The 17,935-nt window shown below is 50.1% G+C and overlaps 1 protein-coding gene across 7 annotated transcripts in view; it reads left to right on the top strand.

Annotated features, from left to right (window-relative positions):
* SIK3 (SIK family kinase 3) overlaps positions 1–17,935 on the top strand; it is an 83,933-nt gene that overhangs the window by 369 nt on the left and 65,629 nt on the right. For 3 of the 7 annotated variants that reach the window (XM_054803305.1, XM_054803306.1, XM_054803309.1), the window contains exon 1: positions 319–553. The exons of the other annotated variants lie outside the window; for them this stretch is intronic. In XM_054803305.1, coding sequence (XP_054659280.1) covers positions 353–553 — 201 coding nt within the window. In that variant the 5' untranslated portion in view covers positions 319–352. Of the gene's footprint in view, positions 1–318; positions 554–17,935 lie in introns of those variants that run through there. 7 annotated transcript variants of the gene reach the window in all.

The following is a 17,935-nucleotide window of genomic DNA, read 5'->3' on the forward strand; positions in this document are numbered from 1 at the left end:
CGCCTGGCTGGCCCAGAGCGTCGTCAGCGATGAGCCGTGACGCCACGGGCGCTGACCGGAGGGGTGGGGGCGGGTGTCGCTCGCTCCCCGTTCGCCTTTCCCTCTCGGTTTTGCCTCCCGCCCTCCGCGCGGGGGCGCCCTCCCCGGCCCCGCCCCGCCGCCAATGCGGAGCGGCGTCGGGGCGTTGACGCGCGGGCGCGTCACGGCGGCGCTGGCGTCACTGCGCCCGCCCCCCGGGGTTGCCATGGCAGCCGCCCGCCCTCTGCCTGCCCCCCCTCCCTCCCTCCCCCCCCGCGGATGAGCTCACGCGGTGCCGCAGCCCCGAGGGGGGGGGTTTGCTCCTCGCAACAAGATGGCGGCGGCGGCGGCTGCAGCGGCGGCGGCGGCGAGCGGCGCGGGGGGGCCCCCTCCGGCCCCGCGGCTGCCCCCGGCCCCGCCGCCCCCGCGGCCCCCCGGGCCCGCCCGCATCGGCTACTACGAGATCGAGCGGACCATCGGCAAGGGCAACTTCGCCGTCGTGAAGCTGGCCACGCACCTGGTGACCCGCGCCAAGGTGAGGGGCCCGCCGCGGCCCGGCACGCGTGGGGCGGCGCGGCCGCGGGCCTCTGCCCGCCTGCCACCGGCGCGGCGGCCTCGCCCGGCCCGGGCCCCGCGGAGGGGAGCGCCGCCTGCCCCGCCGTGCGTGGGGCCGGCCCCGAGCCCGCGGGTGGCTCGGCCGGGGCCCGCCGCTCTGCCCGCCGTGCGCGGGTGTCCGGCGCCAGAAAATTCCCTTTCTCGCCCCGTCGTGGGGTCCGAGCGCGGCGGCGAGTGGGGGCAGAGCCGGGGCGGCCGCCGCCGGGGCGGCTGTCAGCGGGCCCTCGGCCCGGGCAGGGGCTGGTGACACTGCGGTGGGCGACACCGGCTGCCCTCCGGCGCGGCTTCTTGGTACGGGTGGTCCCGCGGGGAATTTCGTCTGCGTTTGTCTCGTTTTCACCGGGTAAATAAAGATGGAGGTGGCACAACCGGGTGTTTTGTGAACGTGGGGGATGCCGCCTGACGTAAAGGGCAACACCGTCAGCCCGTGGCTTAACGAGGGCTTTAAGAAATTATTCCTTTCGAGTCTTCCAGGGCCGTGCCGCAAAAGCGCAAGGAGCAGCGCGAGAAAGGGGCTTACCGAGGGAGCGGTTCTAGCGCGCAGGTGTCTCCAGGTATGGGTTCCTTCCCCGGTCGGCAGCCTCGCCTGCTCCGTTAGCCCTCAGAATACGGCAGGAGATCCGCGAGGAGCAAATGTATCGATGCAAAAGTCGGGATCTTGTCTGTTACATCGGCCTCTTTGCGAGGGTTTGCCAGTGCGGGCTGCTGGTGGTGGTACTGGCGTCTTCTCCAGAAACTGTTGCAGGATGAAAATTGGGGTGGAAGCGGAACCGGGGACGGGGAGCGGACGGGCCCTGACTAAATCCCGCTGGCCCGTGCGACTGCCCTGCTCTGGGCTCCTGTGGCAGTGCTGCAGGTAGAGGCTGTGGGGAAGGCTTTGGCTTGCATGCTTTCATTGCCCTCCTGTAGACTTTAAGGGTTATGTTACGTTGAACCATTTGTATAAATCCAAAGTTACTTTCACTTGGTGAAACTCGGGCTTTTTTTGCCCAGATAACACAGTAAAATGAATTTCAGGGTCTAGTTTAAAATCAGTTACTTAATGCCTCCTGGATGGTTCTTTCCAGAGTTGGGTTCTATTCGCCTGCCGTGTATGAACTGACCCGTCTGTTTCTGTGCCTTCCTAAATGCTACAGTCTCACCTGCACTTCAGCTGCTGCTGCTTTGTGCAGGGCTTGGCCATTGTTTTCCCCAGCTGAACTTGGCTGGGGGAAGCAAGGGCGATAAGTTCAGACGCTTCATATGCGGGAGGCTGACCCTCTTGAGTGGAGATAGCTCCTGTAGCTGCAGGTTGCATTCCTGTTTTCAGCCTCCCTCGTTGAGCCAAGGTTTCTTTTGAGTGGTGCTAGCTCTGAAGTTTGCAAAATACCGAAGCGGAGACGGGCTTTTGCATGGGAATAGTGGATTTTTCTGAAGGACGGCAAAACGCACACAGGCTTGTTCAACAGTGACAGGGCTGAGGCTGGGTTTTACACGTGGTTTATGGATGATGGAAGAGGATGCTGAGCTTGGAAAAAAACTCGTGCTTTACTAAACTGCAGTTTACGCTCGTTCCTACTGCTGTGAAGTGACTGAGGGTGGTTTGTTGGCTTCAGGAAGCGGCTCAGGTCTTTCCTGGTGGGATGGCAGATTTAGTAGTTGCCTCTGCCGCTGAGCCTGGTGGAGCATGTGAGTTCCTACAGCGGTGGATTTGGTGCGCTTGCACGTTTGTTGCAGGCAGGAGATGCAGTCCCTCTGAACTCCGAGTGTTCTCGGAGACCGGGGAAATACCTGTGCTGGAACAAGTGCCATCTGTTTGGCTGTGCCGGTGCCTGGAAGGCTGAGCTGGAATAGCTTGGAGCTGAAACTTGACCTGGAAGCTTTCTCTGCTCTGAGGTCAGATTTCCTTTCAAATCCCAGCCTCTGAAGAGGAGTGCCAGCAAATGGATTGCTTTTTGCCTGTGATCCTGGACTGCTGGTGTTTCAGTGTTCTGCAGGGCTCCTGCTGTCCCTACTAACTCTGGGAGAGGAGTGGGGAAGGAGAGAGGAGCTACGTGCTTCGAGCTCTGGCACTCATGAGGTTTGAGGGGAGCTATTGATGTAAAATGCCTTGGGAAGGGCCAATCTGTATGGGAAGGCCTTTTTGGATGGTAGCGGTAATGCAAAATAATGCTACCGAGAGCTTGTTTTCATTGCAGTAATACTTCTTTAATCATTTGACTTAAAGCAAAGCCTTGGCAAAATGGTCTCATTCAGTGATCTGAAAGAATTCTTTGATCACGAAAGGCGAATGTAGCCCTGTTGCTGAGCAGCCCCTTTCTGAGGTGATCTCTCTCTCTCCCCCCCAGTAGTAGTTGCATAGAAGAATCAGGCAGCAGCGTTCAAATATAGCCACCAAATCCCTGCACAAACTTGACCCCGTGTCACATTCTCTTAGAGAAAAGCTGGTTTGCTGGTCACGGCCCCTCCTTGGGAACTGCGCTTGTCTGACGTCTCGAAAGGAATTCCAGTGCGCACGCCTGTGTAAGCTTAAAAATATATTGTACCCTGTCTTTTTAGACCCTTTTCAAGAAGGGGAAATTAACAGCTCCGAAGGCTTGTGCTCGTTGCTGCTCCTGAATTTAAAGGTGGCCTACGATGAGGCTTTGGAGTCTATTTTCCTCTCCAATGGACGTTTACCAGGTCAAGCGGACTTTGACATGACATCTGAAGATAACGGCATGAGCGTTCCTGGCTTGCGTCCCCTTTTCCCTAAAAAAGAAAAGCGGAGAATATTTTGGTGCTTGTTCTCGTGTTAAAGGACTGGGATTTTTCCAGCCATTTTGAACTTGAGGACTGGGTTTATTTACAGAGAGGAGGAGAGCGTGTGCTGTGTGTGCCTGGCTCTAATGGTCTGGCACATATTGCTGACACAGAACACTGCAGTTTACATATAGCTGAACTTCACGAGTTGAATGTGGGTCAGCAGTGTTGGGGACACTAACGAAAGGGAATCTTAATCATCCTAAAGGGCAAGAGGCCTGTATTCATAATTGTCTCTGCTGGAACTGATGGAATAGAAGGGAACAGTTGACAATTTATGTATTAACCAAGCCTGCAATTTACATTTGGTCCCTCGTTATCCAAAGTTGGAATCTTGCGCTCTGTAAGAGAGAGCTGCTCTGATGGCTGGACGGGAGCTGGAGCCGCTGGTCTGACTAGGATTAATTGGGTACCTGCAGGATAGCTTGTGGCAGCCCCCCTTTTCTGTTTCCTGCCTTCTGTCCCCCCTTCCCTTCATCTCTTCTCATCTTTCACGAGAAACCCTTTCTTCTTTCTGTTCTAAACATCTCCCGAGTGACCTGCTGAATGAATTGTTTTCCACACAATTTCCATTTATAAGTCATCCAAGCGACTTCATTAGAATTCCAGCTCTGCTCAGGTGCCGGAGTTGGTTTTAAGATCGCGTTTTTTCGGAAGGTTCAATGGGTGTACATTAGCAGAGAGGACTTGGCGAATGCACTGTGAAGCGCATACCTTGTGTTCCCGTGCTCTTTGGATGTCGCGTTTCGGTCTTCAAGAGCTATTGGGGATGAGGAGGGAGGAGAGGGACCTCTTGTGACCACTGTGCAATGCCGAAAGCGCACTCTCTCTTGCTCTTACTCCTTCCCTTCCGCTAGCTACAGCGTGAGTGGGGACCCAGCCAGACTGCGGAGCGTACCTGCCACAGTTGAACTCCCCCTCTGATGTTGTCGCGAGTAGCCTGTTGCCGTAAACGTTAAGACTTCCCTTATTCTGTGAGTTCAAACTGTCGCACTGCGTGTATTGATTGTTTCACTGGGAGGTGGGTATTAATTTCTGCCTCCATTTTTCTCTTGGAGATAAGAATTCAGAGTCCTGGAAGAACGTGGCGACCTCCCAAGTCCAGGGGTCTTCCTGCTGGGCTGCCTTAACTTCTTCCAGCCTGGTTGTCCACTGATCTTTGAGTTCCTGAGCATTTTAAGTAATAGCTAGGTAATGGCCAAAGCTAGGAACAAGTTTGACTCGTGTGTAATGGCATCCTGTTTAAGGGGCTACCTGAAGCTGTTCTATTGGATAGTAACCCAAAACCACGATGCTTTAATCCTTGGCAGAACAGAACCCTTCTACCATCACAAGCAAAATTGGAGAAGGGCCAGAATTATGCTGATTTATATTTTCTTCTAAGTTTGTAAGGAGCTGAGCCTTTTCTGGAGAATGGGAGGCATCTTTACTTTTACTTGGATGGGATGTTCCCTTCTGTGGGAGAATTGGCTTAGTTTCTATGGTTTATCTTTGGGTGAGCTGGAGTCAGCAGCAGAACAAATGTTGCACTGGAACTCTTGGAGGTGGGCATTGTGGCACTTAAAACCAGGATAAATGTCTAGCTGGTGGTGGACTTTGTGGATGAAGAAGCTTTGCTGCTCTGGAAGAAATCGGGCTCAATTTGGCATGCTTTGGTTGCTGAATGCAGGAGGCTCAAGAAGCTGTGACAACTTGTCTGGATTTCTCGCTCCTCAAATGCCAAGCGCTCTCAGCCCAGTGGGTGGAAGAGTCTCAGTGATTGCTCTGTCTTGCTCTTCCCTACCTCTGACGTGTAGCGATGAGGCACGTGGCTTTGGGATGACCACAGATGGCTTCCTCCAGTCAGCATGCCGAGTGTGAGAATCTCCGAGTAGGCTGCGCGCTGGTATGCTGTGATTCATCGTCGTCATGTCAAATGGCAGTTGTTCAATACCGGTGCTGCGCATTTCGTAATGAGCCATGTGAGGGCCTTGCATGGTCATGGTACCTTAATCGTTTTCCTTTTCTTTTTCAGTGTTTGTTGGTGCTTCACCTGTCCTGCTGCTTATTTCTCTTGGCCGTAGGAAAGGCTGATGGTTGTGGATTGCCAGTTCCTCAGGCATCTATTACGCTGCTGCTCATGTGGCCTTTGTTCTCATCATTTGTATGCTGCAGAAGAGTTGTATTTTGGTTCTCATTTGGCGGGGAGATTTAGTGAAAGCCTAAAAGCTAGAAATGGACTTTGCCTAAGCATAGTTGCCACCATGGGGATAAGAGGGAATATTTCTTAAATGTCACAGAGGCATTGACCATATCAACTGCAGGCTGACGTAGTGACATTTTATCTTTCATTACAACGTTTTTCTTGCCATAGCAAATAACATACGATTACCAAGAGATTAATGCAAGAGTGCGATTAAACTTGAGGCCAAGCTGCTTCTGGATGAGTCTGATGGCGCAAACATGTAGAAATGGGGCTGGGAGAGCCAGCTGACCAGTGATGTTCCTGCAGGGAAAGGGTGAATGAACGGCCCTATGGCACCTGTCCTGTGTTGAGCCTTTTCTGGTGGTGGGGTTAGTCTAGAACAGCCAAGATAATTATTACCTACTTCTCAGCCGTGTCATTACTAGTTTAATTGGGGGGTGAGGTGGGTACATCGTTTGTACCTCTTCAGCCTGGCTGCCTCCCGGGTCCCTTCCTCCCAGATATTTGTTGTGCTGGAGCTTTGGGGCTGCTGTGGCAGGAGATGAGGTGAAGCTGTGGGAGCAAACAAATGCCAGTCGACAGGATGGTGCTATCTTTGGGCAGGTACAGAAATGGCCCCGGGAGGAAAAGTAGTCTCTGCTGACGGGAGTGGGAAGAGGAATGGCTGCGACACACAGAGGGATCGGTGTCTCTTGTCTTGGTAGGTGTCGTGCAAAGGTTTTGTGAATGCTGTGGAGCCTTACTGAGGGTTTCTAGAGCCTGTATTCTCATTCGTGTTTGAAGGAGGAATCGCGTTAGAGGGAAATAAGGAAATAGCAGTGTGTTGCTGGGAGACTGGGCTCCTTGGGTATTAGATATTTTCACAGGGAAGCAGCAGCTGAACTCCGGCTTGCCCATGTACTCTCGCTGGGTCACGTATCAGCCTTGTGCAATTGCTATGGGAATCCACTAGCCCCAGCAGCTCGCCCCTTCTTGATCTCGTCAAGACGATTGTGTAACACTGTATGTTTCTCCCCACGAAAGTAAGGCTTTAGGAAGCGGCTCCAGTGTCGGCAGCAGAATAGAAGCTGCAGTTTGTAGTGGAAGTTCTCCCCGGCTGAAAAGACTCTTGCGTGAATTCTGACTTCCCCTCGTGAGCATGATGCGCTGTGCAGATGACAGCAGGACTGACAAGTGACAGCGCCTGAGCGAGATGCTGCCTACAGCTGAACCTGCATGAGCAAGGGTTAAACCGGCTCAAGTGTCTCCCTTTGGAGCTCGTCCGGGTTTGAGTAGGGCGATTTGGAAATTCTCTAGTGAAGCCATTGTACTCATTGTTACAGACAGGGCCTTTCTGCTGATCCTGGTCCAGGGGTTTCATGTGCTGCATTAACACTTAAATGAAGAAACCACCGAAGGCTGATTCATTATTAGTCATTATGTCTCTTTTTCTAGTAACTCTGACCCCAAGTCTCTATAGTTGAGGCTAAACCTCACCCTCTCTGTTAAATGGCCATCAAAGGGGTTCCATAAAAAGGGAATTATGTGGCTTCAGCCAAGTTTCAAAGTAGTCGAATCATCCTAACCCACACAAACAAACTCCCACGCCCGGTGGAACTGACACGTTGTGCTCAGAAATAGCACAACGCTTGCCTGCAAGTGCGGGGGGAGCTGAGCTGAGCCTTGCTCCACTCCTTGGCAGTGTTCAGACCTGGTCCTCGCATGGAACAGGTGTGTTGGGAGTGACTCTAGCGTGCCTCCCAGTGAGGTGCAGGACTGTACCATGGGGATGCAGGCTGAAGCCTGGAGTTCCTGGCCAGGGTAGCTTTGATTATGGACGCAACTTGGTTATTGTGTGCAGGTGGTGGGAGTGCATATGTTTTCTGGAAGTGTTTTGGTCACTAAAGGTTTGAAATGAAATGAAAGGTGTAAATGCAAGCGTTGGTTTCGTGCCCCTTAGCTGGAGTGCACACAGGTATTCACGCTGTGTCGTGCAGAGCAGCTGTCGTGGGCTGTTGGTGACCAATGCTTCGCTGGGAAACATCCCCGCAGGAGTTGGGGAGCTGGAGCTCCCAAGAACTCATCTGAAGGAGCTGAGCGGCAGACGCCACAGAAGAAGAAAGCGGGGATGTGAATGCACGTACAAAATGCTCTTTGGGCACAGTGGAAGGTGCAGCTCAAGTGGGGTGTTTCACCTGGCTTTGGATATGAATGCCTGGGATTGGCTGGTGATTCAGCCCACCCTAAAATAGGTCAGCTGAGCCGCGGAGCAAAACTGCCCGTTTCTTTCCCGTGACTGGAATGGGAGCTGGTGTGGCCAGCTTCCCAAAGCAAGGCAGCTGAGTCCTACCTCGGCCGTCTGCAAGGGCCTGCTCGCAGAAGCGCTGAGTTATTGTCTTGCTTTGCAGATGGATGAAGGGACTGCCCTAAGTTTTGATGCTGTGTAATGCAGAGAGTGACTGTGTTACTGACAGTCCATTTTAATGTTTTCATTATAGTTTGGTATCTGCTCGGTGTTTGCTACTTCTCCATATGGTTTGGCAATTGGAAGCTCTGCCTTCAACTCTTAAAGTATCTGATGCAGTTATAGTACATTAATTATCGAGTTTCGAAGATGGTTTAGAAGAAAAGGAGTCTCTGTAGGGTATCAGCATGCGACTGCGGGCCCGGAGCTGGAGGCTAGAGTGGTTTGACAGAGAGCCAGGCACAGGACAACTGTCAGAGCTCCATTAGGAGAATGCACGCCTTGGTGCTACTGGGAATAAAAGAGAATGTGGGGCTGCGGCAGCAGATTAAAGTATGTCAATTAAAGTCTGGATTTGGAGGCTGTGTACGTCTGCTGCCTTTCAGCAAGCAGATGGATGTTTCATGTCTCCAACCAAGAACTTTTAAAATACGGTTAGTCCTGTTGGAAGTAGTTTTGAATGAGACGGACCCAGTGAAGTGCTTTCAAGGCTGAGAAAAAGTGCATGTGGATTTCCGCAACAGAATGCGGGACAAGCTTTCGTAAGTGTTTTTTTAGGTTCTTCCCATGCATAGGATGTTACGTGCAGAAATATGTATGTAATGTGCATAGAGGCATAATGGTGATGGGCATCTGAAAGAACCATGGGCACAAGGGGTTTTGTAAGGCTCAGGGATCTACTGTCATTCAGGCTGAAGTGTTCCTGAATTTTCTCCTGTGTTCAGGCTCATCAGGTAGTTGCAGGTGTGTTTCTGGTCCCTCTCGGGGACAGCGTCTTTTGAGCCCTACAGCTTCTTGCTGACGGGCAAAAGCAGCTGAATTGGAGCTGATGAGGCTTCACCTAAAAACTAATTGTAGCATTTCACAACACCCAAGTCTCTTTTAACGGAAGGAATAAGTTGACAAGCGGTAGGTAATTGTGTGTGAAGTCTGATCAGATAACACATTCAGTTGTAGCGGTGATCCTAATTTGAAGCTGGTTCCTGTCTGTGAGATGGAAGGATACAGTCTGTTCAGGTATCATGCTGCTGTCAAAGGAATCTGGAGTGGTGCTGATGCGCAGGTTACCCCTGCTAGGGCAGAGCGTGTGCGTCCGAGGGGAGGTAGGCTTCGCTGTTTACATCTTCTGGGATATGGACTGCGTTGTCATGAAAGCGAAGAAATGAGATGAAGAAACGTCTCTCATCATATGTGTGTCTGAGCTCTGACAAAGACGTTGATCTGTGCTTTCCTTGAGCTAACAATGCCACTTCTCATGGCATGTTTGTTTGCTTCTCTTTGCCCCTTCAGGAAAGGTTTCACGCTTACCTTTGCCTTGAGGTGAGGGATTGCTACTGCCTGCTGGGTGAAACAGTCCGGGTAGCGGCCAGCTGAACTATTTACTGAGCTATGTCACCAGCAGCTCTAAATCTGCAAATGTCCGCTCCGAGAGTTTGTGCCCTGCCTTGGTAGGAGGCTCTGATCTCTAACCTTGTCCGTAGTTACCATTGTGCTGAAATATTAGTGCTAAAGAGCGTTTGCCTTTTGGCCAGTCACTGTGACAGTGTGACCATGTATGTATGCTTCCTAAATCTTAGTTTAAGCTCAGTAGCACCGTCAGCCACTGAAGATGAAAAGTATTAGTCTTTGTACTTAGTCTTTCCTCTCTAGCTGTGCTTGTAGGAAATCCTTGGGCTGTAATCTTGCAAGTGGCTCTGTCAAGGTTATCAGCTAGACCGGAGTGCCACTGACGGATAGTGCTCCTGGCAGTATGCACGGCATCTCCCGGCCGAGGCTGCTCCTGACGTTGGACGACGCAAGCGCTGGCCGTGCAGCTCGCTGCAGCCCCGCGGGCTCTACAGGGAATTGTTCTGGCCTCTCCTCTGCCTAGGAACATGGAAAGGATAACATGCCCCTTGATTTATGGTAGGTTTTCTTGTTACCAGGTGGCCAGAAGACAATAGCGTTCTTTTGCGGGAAGCTTCTATTGTGTCTGCTATCTTCTGCATCCCTGAGGCTTGCAACAGCTGTAGCTGATTTCAGGAGCTTTTGAGGTTGTAGGGCTTCCTCCCAGCTCCCCCCCCCCCCCCCCCCCAATAAGGCTGATTATTATATAGCTTAGCTCATACTACTGAGTTTTTTGCATGTGTAAACGTACCATCAAACAAATAGAATCGTTACCCAGTAGCCATTAAGGAATATGTTCTTAGCTGTACAAAGCCCATCTATGTTCTTGCATCTCGAGTGTTCTGACACAGTGAGACAGTTGTCAGTTATACAGCAACTGTTTGTTTTCAAGCACAGTCTCATTGGAAACCAATAAAAATCATTGTGATTCACTCTGTGTATGAGGATTTTAATGTTTGGCTTCCACGGTGCTTGTTTTTCACCTGAGCTGCTTTGGGAAGTGTAAGATAAAAAAATACAAAACAAGACTTTTCCTTTCTGCTGGTTAGTTCAGCTGTTTTATGTTACTAGAAACAAAAAACCTGAATTGGTGGAGGAGAAGGAAATCACTGCAGTTACCTCCATGAGTTTGCTGCAGCGTAGGTGTCGTGTGCCCACTGCCCTGGCAGAGTTGCAGGGGCTGTGCATTTCCCACAGCCGCTGAGGTACGTGGGGAAACCTATGCTTAGTCAGAACAAAATATTAGTATTTTTTCAGCCAAGTTGAGACTCCCGTTACACAGTAAAAAGACAAGTGAATACTGACTATAGGTATTTTCCCACTTAGTAGGCGCTTCTGCAGCTTGAGTCATTTGCTAGACAATGTGGGCTTTAATCTTGACTTTCCGTTGTTTGTGTGCGTGCTGCTGGTCCTAGTTTGGTACCGCAGACAAAACCAGATCGTTGTTTTTGCTGACCGTTGAGACAGCCAGGTATGAAGCTAACTGCTTCAAGCTAGAGCTCAAAGGAAAGTATGGTGGTTCAGGAATTGCTGTATGGGATTTGAGACTCTACCACCTTTTTTATAAGAGAAGGATGGGACACAGCCTCTAATGATGAGGGTTGTTAAATTGTCTAGTTGCTTTTGATAGCTTTTCAGAGACCTGGAAAGCCCCTGTGTGGTCTGCAGCGGGTGAGTTTCCTGGAGAAACACACCCTTTAGGCCATCTTTTTTGGTGGCAGCGGTCACTCCTGCGTGCTCTGCTCCGAATCCAACGACAGCAAGACAAGCGGTTCTGAAAAAACTTTTCAGAAGATATGCTGGTAGAGCCTGTGGAACAACATCACGTTTGTATCAAGTATTGTCTTTGGGAAAGCTTCAGCTGAGAATCTGAGCTGCTTGAGAACATGTGGAAACCGATCGTCCTTTGTGTGCAAATACTGCTTGTTTTTTTCTCGGGACACCAGGTTAGTGGGTGACTCTTGCAAGAGACTGTAGAAGTGTAAGGGGTTCACAGCACGTGGCCGAATTTGTTCTCCATTTGTACGGGCGGTGCTGGGGTTCCTTGTCATGGTACTGATAAGCAGCGAGGTGCAAAGCATCAGTAGCTTGTAGTTCAGCAGGAAATTAGTGGGAAAACTAAATGTGTCAGAGCTTTCACCATGGCAACAAAGCCCAGCTCATAGCGCAGCGGGACAAAAACGGGTCAGGTCTGCGCAGAGCAAGGTGGGAGCCTTCTCGAGGCTGTATGCCTGCATGTCTCCGAAACCTGCCCCTTAATTCCCGGGCGAGAAAAGCTGCCTGCGATCCAGAGGGCCCGTAAGGTGGTGATGAACTTGAGGGATTTGGCGTCAGGGGTTGGAAGTGAGGTCTGCCCCTCTTGTTCTTGCTTCAGCAAAGCATCTGACTGGCTTTTCAAAGGCTACAGTGGATGGGAATGTTTTATAAACTCCAAACAGTCATTCAGATTGTTTACCTTTCCTTGATAATTGTAAATAGCAGGGAGTGGTTGTAAGACTGCTTTGTATGACAGTGCCCAATTTAGTTGCTTAATTCTTAAGCTCTTTCTCTTGGATTTGTAAACAGTCCACTAGCACCGAATCATGTTCTGACGGCATGCCATCAGCTTCTTCCTCTGTCTTCTCACTCCATGCATCCCAGCATTTTGAGCTCTTGAGTGAGGTCAGCAAGAGAAGGGTTGAGCAGCACTGACATCATTATTTCTGCTTCTTTTCCCCCCCGACAGTGTCTCTCAATGCAACCTCTCCCTGCGTGGATTGGCCATCCCCAGCCAGGGCCTGGGTCGTGGTGGAATAAATGGCAATGGTTGCCGAATGATGCTGCCGCTGCTCAGAAGCTGTTTTCCTCATAATTGAGCGAGATATTAAAAGGTTTATGGTTTACAGTTACAGGCGTTGCTCTGGCTGGAGGAACGTCGAAATTGATACGGCAATTACTGCCGGGCTCATCACGGGTTGTGACTCTCACATGCTTTGTGAGACAAAAGTGGAAGTCTCTGGAGGAGTGCCACCAGCACGGCGGGTGCAGGCTTGCGTCTGAGCCGGGCGCTGTGCTGGCTCCGGAGGAGCAGGGAACGAGGTGCTGGGCAGGCAGTCCTGCGCCTGCCTGACGCGAACCCTTCAGAGTATTAAAAGGAAAAAAAGCAACTTAAGAAGCGCTATGAGAGCAAGAATATGTTAGAAAATTTGCTTATTCCCGTTGTCTTCTCTTTGAATTTGTCCTCGAGGCAAGAACTGCAGCTGAAGTAGGGTTTTTCTCCTCACAGTGCTGCATCTTACCAGTCTGCTTTACATTTTCTAGTTTATAGTCTCAGAGCATTAGAATTGACTTAACCGTTTCATCATAGATACCAGTCTTTTCCCCAAACATTGTTTACAGTCACATTTAATACATATATATGTGATCGAAAGCTGTTCTTTCAGCGCTGGCTTGGAGCTGCGTGTGGAGCGCTGCTGCGTGCCGTGCCCGGAGCAGCCCAGCTGTCGTGGCGCGTCCTGTTGTGATGTGCTGCAGTGACCAGGTCTGGGCGTCTCGGCCCTTGGCAGGGAAACGCTGCTTCCTGGCGGATTTGCATCCCAAGCCCTAAGTCAGCAGTTTGGGGTTTGGTGTGGTAAGGGTGCCCTGGCTTGTTTGAGTGAGTCATCATTCAAATAGTCACCAGAGCAAATGTGCTTGTCCAAACAAGAGGAGCTCTGCAGAGGCACCCGAGCAGGCTGCTTTAAAGCAAGTTATGTGTTTGTATGCTTTTTGGTTTACCCCATATAGGTCTCCAAATTATGCATTTGTCCATGTGATAAGGTGGCCTTTCTTGCTGCCTGAAACAGAGGTGAGCTTCCTGTCCTTTGGATTCAGATCCTATCAAGTTGGAGGGAAAAGTGGGGTGGGCTGAGGAGATGTGTTTTTCTCACTGGGGTCCCAGAACAAAGGCTCTGAAAAAGGCCTCCTATGGTGCTACCTCCTTCTCACAAGTGGAAGCCTCAGCTGTGCATCTGAATTTAGTGGTGAAATTCAGTGCCTAGGATGCTCCAGTTGTTTATTAGACTAGGAAGATCAACTCTTGATTAAGATGGCTTTTTTATTTTTTGCTAGGCTTTTTTTTTTCCTTTTATTAAATGTATTTCAAGGTCTTTAAGGGCAATTCCAGTCTTCTGTTTGGTTTGATCCTTTGGTTTCAGTTGGCTTTGCACAGAAAAGGGCACAAGTGGCTCTGCGGGAATGGCCTGTGTTATTAGGAGGCTTATTTGTACCGAGCATGTCTTCAGAGTTTTCAGTCACCTGTGCTACTAATTCATGGCTTGAGTAAGAACAGTTGATGGCGTGACTTCAGTGAGTCACCTGAAGTCACAGGCAGCTGTCAGCCACCCTGACCTGCACACATTCCACCCCTGCCCTGTGCTTTCTCTGTCGTCTTTTTTGGGATTCCACCCCAAAATGCCCTCCCAGGCTGCAGACAAACTGTCTGACTGTGCTGCTTTTTTTGGTTCTCTCGCTGTTTCTGCCTTGAGCGAGTAAGCGTTAATAAGCCGGCTGTCCTCTGGCTCCGCTGCTGAGTAGAAAGCATTGCAGTGATGCTGTTTTGGCTTTGGAAAATGTTTTTCTTTGTAACGGGCTCCTCTGTCCTTGGGCTCCATGCATTTGCGTCTCTGGCTATCGGAGCATTCACCTTGGCAGACACAATGCTAGGGCAGGTGCAGCCCCAGCACGGGGCTGCTGTCTCTTGTTGGGTCTGTCGGGAGCTGTTCCGAAAACTCAAGGTTGAGTGGGCTGCAGCTGCCTTGCTGGTTGCACATTGCCAGCACGGTGACGTGTGGGTGCCGGTGCTGCCTGGGGGTCCCCGGGCTGCGGGAGCCAGGTGTGGTGTGGCTGATAGGAGATTGTACAGCTGATGAGAGGCAGGGAAGAGAATTCTGCCCTGCTTGTACACCAAGGTGCAAACAAACTCCTGCTGGCGAGGTCCTGGTGCTCTGGTCCTGGCAATAGAGCCCAGGTGTTGGTGACCATTGGGTCTGGATGCTCATGGCCCGTGAGCAAGGGGCCCATTCTGTGTTTGACCGAGAACCGTGCTGCTTGGAAGTAGGAGCAAGAGCATCTGGCTGGGCCACCATGGTAAAAAGTACCCCTCTGTGATGCAGCATCCATTTCAGGTGATGTTCCCCTTGGAATTTGTGGTGTGACCTCTCCAGTTTTGACACTGAGCTCGTGTTATGGGAATTCTTCTGTGGAGTTAATTTTCCTTGTTGTTGGCAAATTGTGAGCCAAATGTGTACACAGTTTAGTGCAACAACCTCCTATTGACAATGCTTTCCGAGTAGCTGTTTATAAAGCGAGGGATTTCCAGCTCAGTTTTTCTTCTCTCTCCAGTGCAGAGTAAATTCTTGGAACTGAATTTCTCATTTTCTGACTGCTTGATAATAGCTGCTGGATTCTGTTGCCTTTGGTTCAAACTCATGGGCTGAAGGGCAGACTGAGCTCTGTGTGTTTTAAATGTTTCTAAACCTATATGTGTTTAGCGCCTATCAAGCTGATGTATACAAAGTACCTTTTCATAACACTGCCAAGCCAGTTCTGTCTGGGTGAATGACGGTGAGGGCCTCTCTTCGCACGACTGGGCTTCATTCCAAAGTATTCCAGTCTCATGCACACGTATGAGAATGTTTTAAAAGAAATAAATCCCTAAGCCTCTTCTGGTGATATTACTGTCATCATTCTGCTAGTAGTTCTTAGAAGTTACAGTTTCAGGAGTTCCCTAATTCCATCCTCTCCTGTGATGCGTCTAAAAGTGCCCCTGGAATTACTGCCAAACGCATTCGTGGTTGGAAGTCAGGTTGACTGACGCCTTTGGCAACCAGCTCAAGATCAGCAGGAGTAGATACAAGGTACTCGGTTGCTGTTCAGGCTGATAGTGCCAGAGAAATATTTAGCACATAGGTGACACTTCTAATCTTTAAAGCACTTCATAAACATTGGCTAATCCCACAGCACAGTTCTTAGTTGGCAACCTATGTGAAGTTGCAGCACAAGGCTGTGATAGAGCTTGAATTTCAGTTTGGGGGGTTTTTTTGGTAAAGTATAATTCAAGCTACCGGATCGGCTGCTTCTGTAACCTGCAGCACATGAACTGCATGCACTTCACTTGTACCTGGAGTGGGGATTCCCTGTCCCCATTCACAGGACGCTGGACGGAGCTGCGCAGTAGGGCAAGGGAGGATCAGCATAGTTATTCTTAATTCTGTGGGCACACTTGCCCTCCACCCTTTGGTGGCTCTTCCTCTGCCTTCCCCAGGGCCCCTGACTTGGCTCTGGGACCTTCCCAGCTGCGAGGGTTGTGTTTGTTTCCCTGCTGCTCTGGACAACACGCCTTTCCCCTTCAGTTTGCCCGAGGGGTGACCGGGCAGATGCGGGTGAGGTGGTACCTGTGTACCAGCTGTGCAGAACAGTCATGAGCAGTTGGAGTGGGAGTCCTGAAAAGAAAGCTAGCTGTGGCTAGCATGGAAGGCTCCATCTGTGTTCTAGGGCTGCTTTTGTTTCCTCTTCACTTTCAAATTTTCCTAGTGGGCTGCAGAGTTCAGTGGGACCGTCCCCTGTGTTCTCTGGCTGGGCTGAGCTTGCAGGAAGGGGTGTGCTTCGGTCCCTTCATGGGCTGCAGGCCTGTCAGCACAGGCTTCTGATCAGTGCAGCGCAAACGAGGCAGGAGGAAGAGCTTGTTAATAGAGACCACGGCAATAAAGGCGTGGGAATAGTGGAAGTGACCTAGGAATTGCAAGATTAGCCTAACTCTTCCAGTTTTCTTTCCTGGAGCTTCTGAGGTATGTGAAGATGAAGAAAAGCAAAGTGCTGAAGACAACTCAGCCCCAGGAAACATGATCGGAAAGACAGTAGCTGTACACGTGAATCTCCAGCTGTGTGGTCACTGCTGGCTGACTGAGTGGAAGAACTTTGGAGCAGTGCAGAAGGTTGTAGGCTCTCATGATGTTAGCGTGAGTACGAATGACCAACAAGATAACTTCAGATGTCAGCAGTTTGTTTTCTAGGAGGTGGTTAGCTGCCAGCTTTTGAGTGACTCCTTAGAAGAAGGTGCCTAATGTGAGGGTGAACTTGTTTGTTGGCTTGGACACAAGTCACCCTTTGATTCAGTGACTCCATGATGGGTGCTTTCTAGGGCCTTTGGAGTCAGACTGCCCACGTGTCCCTTCCTTCTTGGCCTTGGAAGGTTTCTGGTTGTTCGGGGCTGCTGTGTGTGACCACAGGATGCATTGAGAGTCTCAGCCTGAGACTTCATTTTAGGAAGAATTACAGCCACAGCTCCTGTAAGCTCTTGCTCACTCTGCAGCTGTGATATATGTGCTTATAAATTCGTGTAGGTCGGAATTTCATCTTTCGGCAAGCTGCCTTGTGCACCTGTGATGCACTTTAGATCCACATTTGATAAAAAGGAAATTAGAAGTCAGAAGTCTAATTAGAAGTCATTGGGGAAATATTCTGAAACCGCTAACGTAGTTTTGGAAAACTTGTCCTTCATTTCACATGTCTGTGGAACATAGTTTCTCCAGTGACTGGTTATTGTGTACAATACAAAGGATGGCTCAGCGGCTGAGATTGTTTAAACAAAGAGTTTCCTGCACAGGTAGCAGCTACGAACTGGGCTCGGCCATGGCAGCGTGTTCTGCCTTAGCTCTTGGAGCAGTTGTAGAGGATTGCTGCTTGGGGGAGTACTTCAGATTTCTGCAGTGGGCTTTGATTGTATCTTTTCAAATTGCCAACTGGCAAGGTCTGATAATCGCATAGAAGCATGGCATTACTGCTTCTTGATGAACTTCATTCAGAAAGTACTGATTTAAGTGTTCAACGCCAGGTTGGATGGGGCTTTGGGCAACCTGGTCTAGTGGAGGGTGTCCTTGCCTGTGGCAGGGGGCTTGGAACTAGATGATCCCTTCCAGCCCAAACTAGTCCAGGATTTCCTTTTTGATCACCTTTCTTTCCTTCTCTTCATTTGGTAGTAAGGTATGGTAGTAAAAATGCTAAAACCTGAATTAATTCCAAACCTCCGAAACATACATATTTGGGGGCTTAAAGCTTAACCTATCAGCACTGCTTCATTTTCATCTTCCTTTGGAAGAGTCAAGGTTGCTTGTGTGGTGTGAAACCTACTTCTGTTTCAACGGACTTGAATGACAAGAATTATGTTCTGCAGAGATTTGATGTCAAGAATGTGTGGAAACAAGTGGAAACAATTTTGAGCGTGTAGCCTCTAAGTATATTTGGAGTGAGACGAGTTCTGTGTAACAGCTTGACTTCTGTCTAAAATTTATCATTTTTTTCATCTGGATAGAAGGTGTGGGTACCGAGAGCTCCAGGGCAGCGTTGTCGAAGCTGGTTAGTGTTTAGGGCTAGGAACTGATGTTAATTTCTGTGCTGTAAGTGAAAGCTAGTAAGCTCTTACTTGAAGTCGATGATTTCCAATAATAGGCAACCTTCTTGTACCTGTACTGCTCTCTGCTTGCTTGCTC

This window comes from Grus americana, chromosome 24 (assembly GCF_028858705.1).
Source record: "Grus americana isolate bGruAme1 chromosome 24, bGruAme1.mat, whole genome shotgun sequence".
Classification (NCBI taxonomy): Eukaryota; Metazoa; Chordata; class Aves; order Gruiformes; family Gruidae; genus Grus; species Grus americana.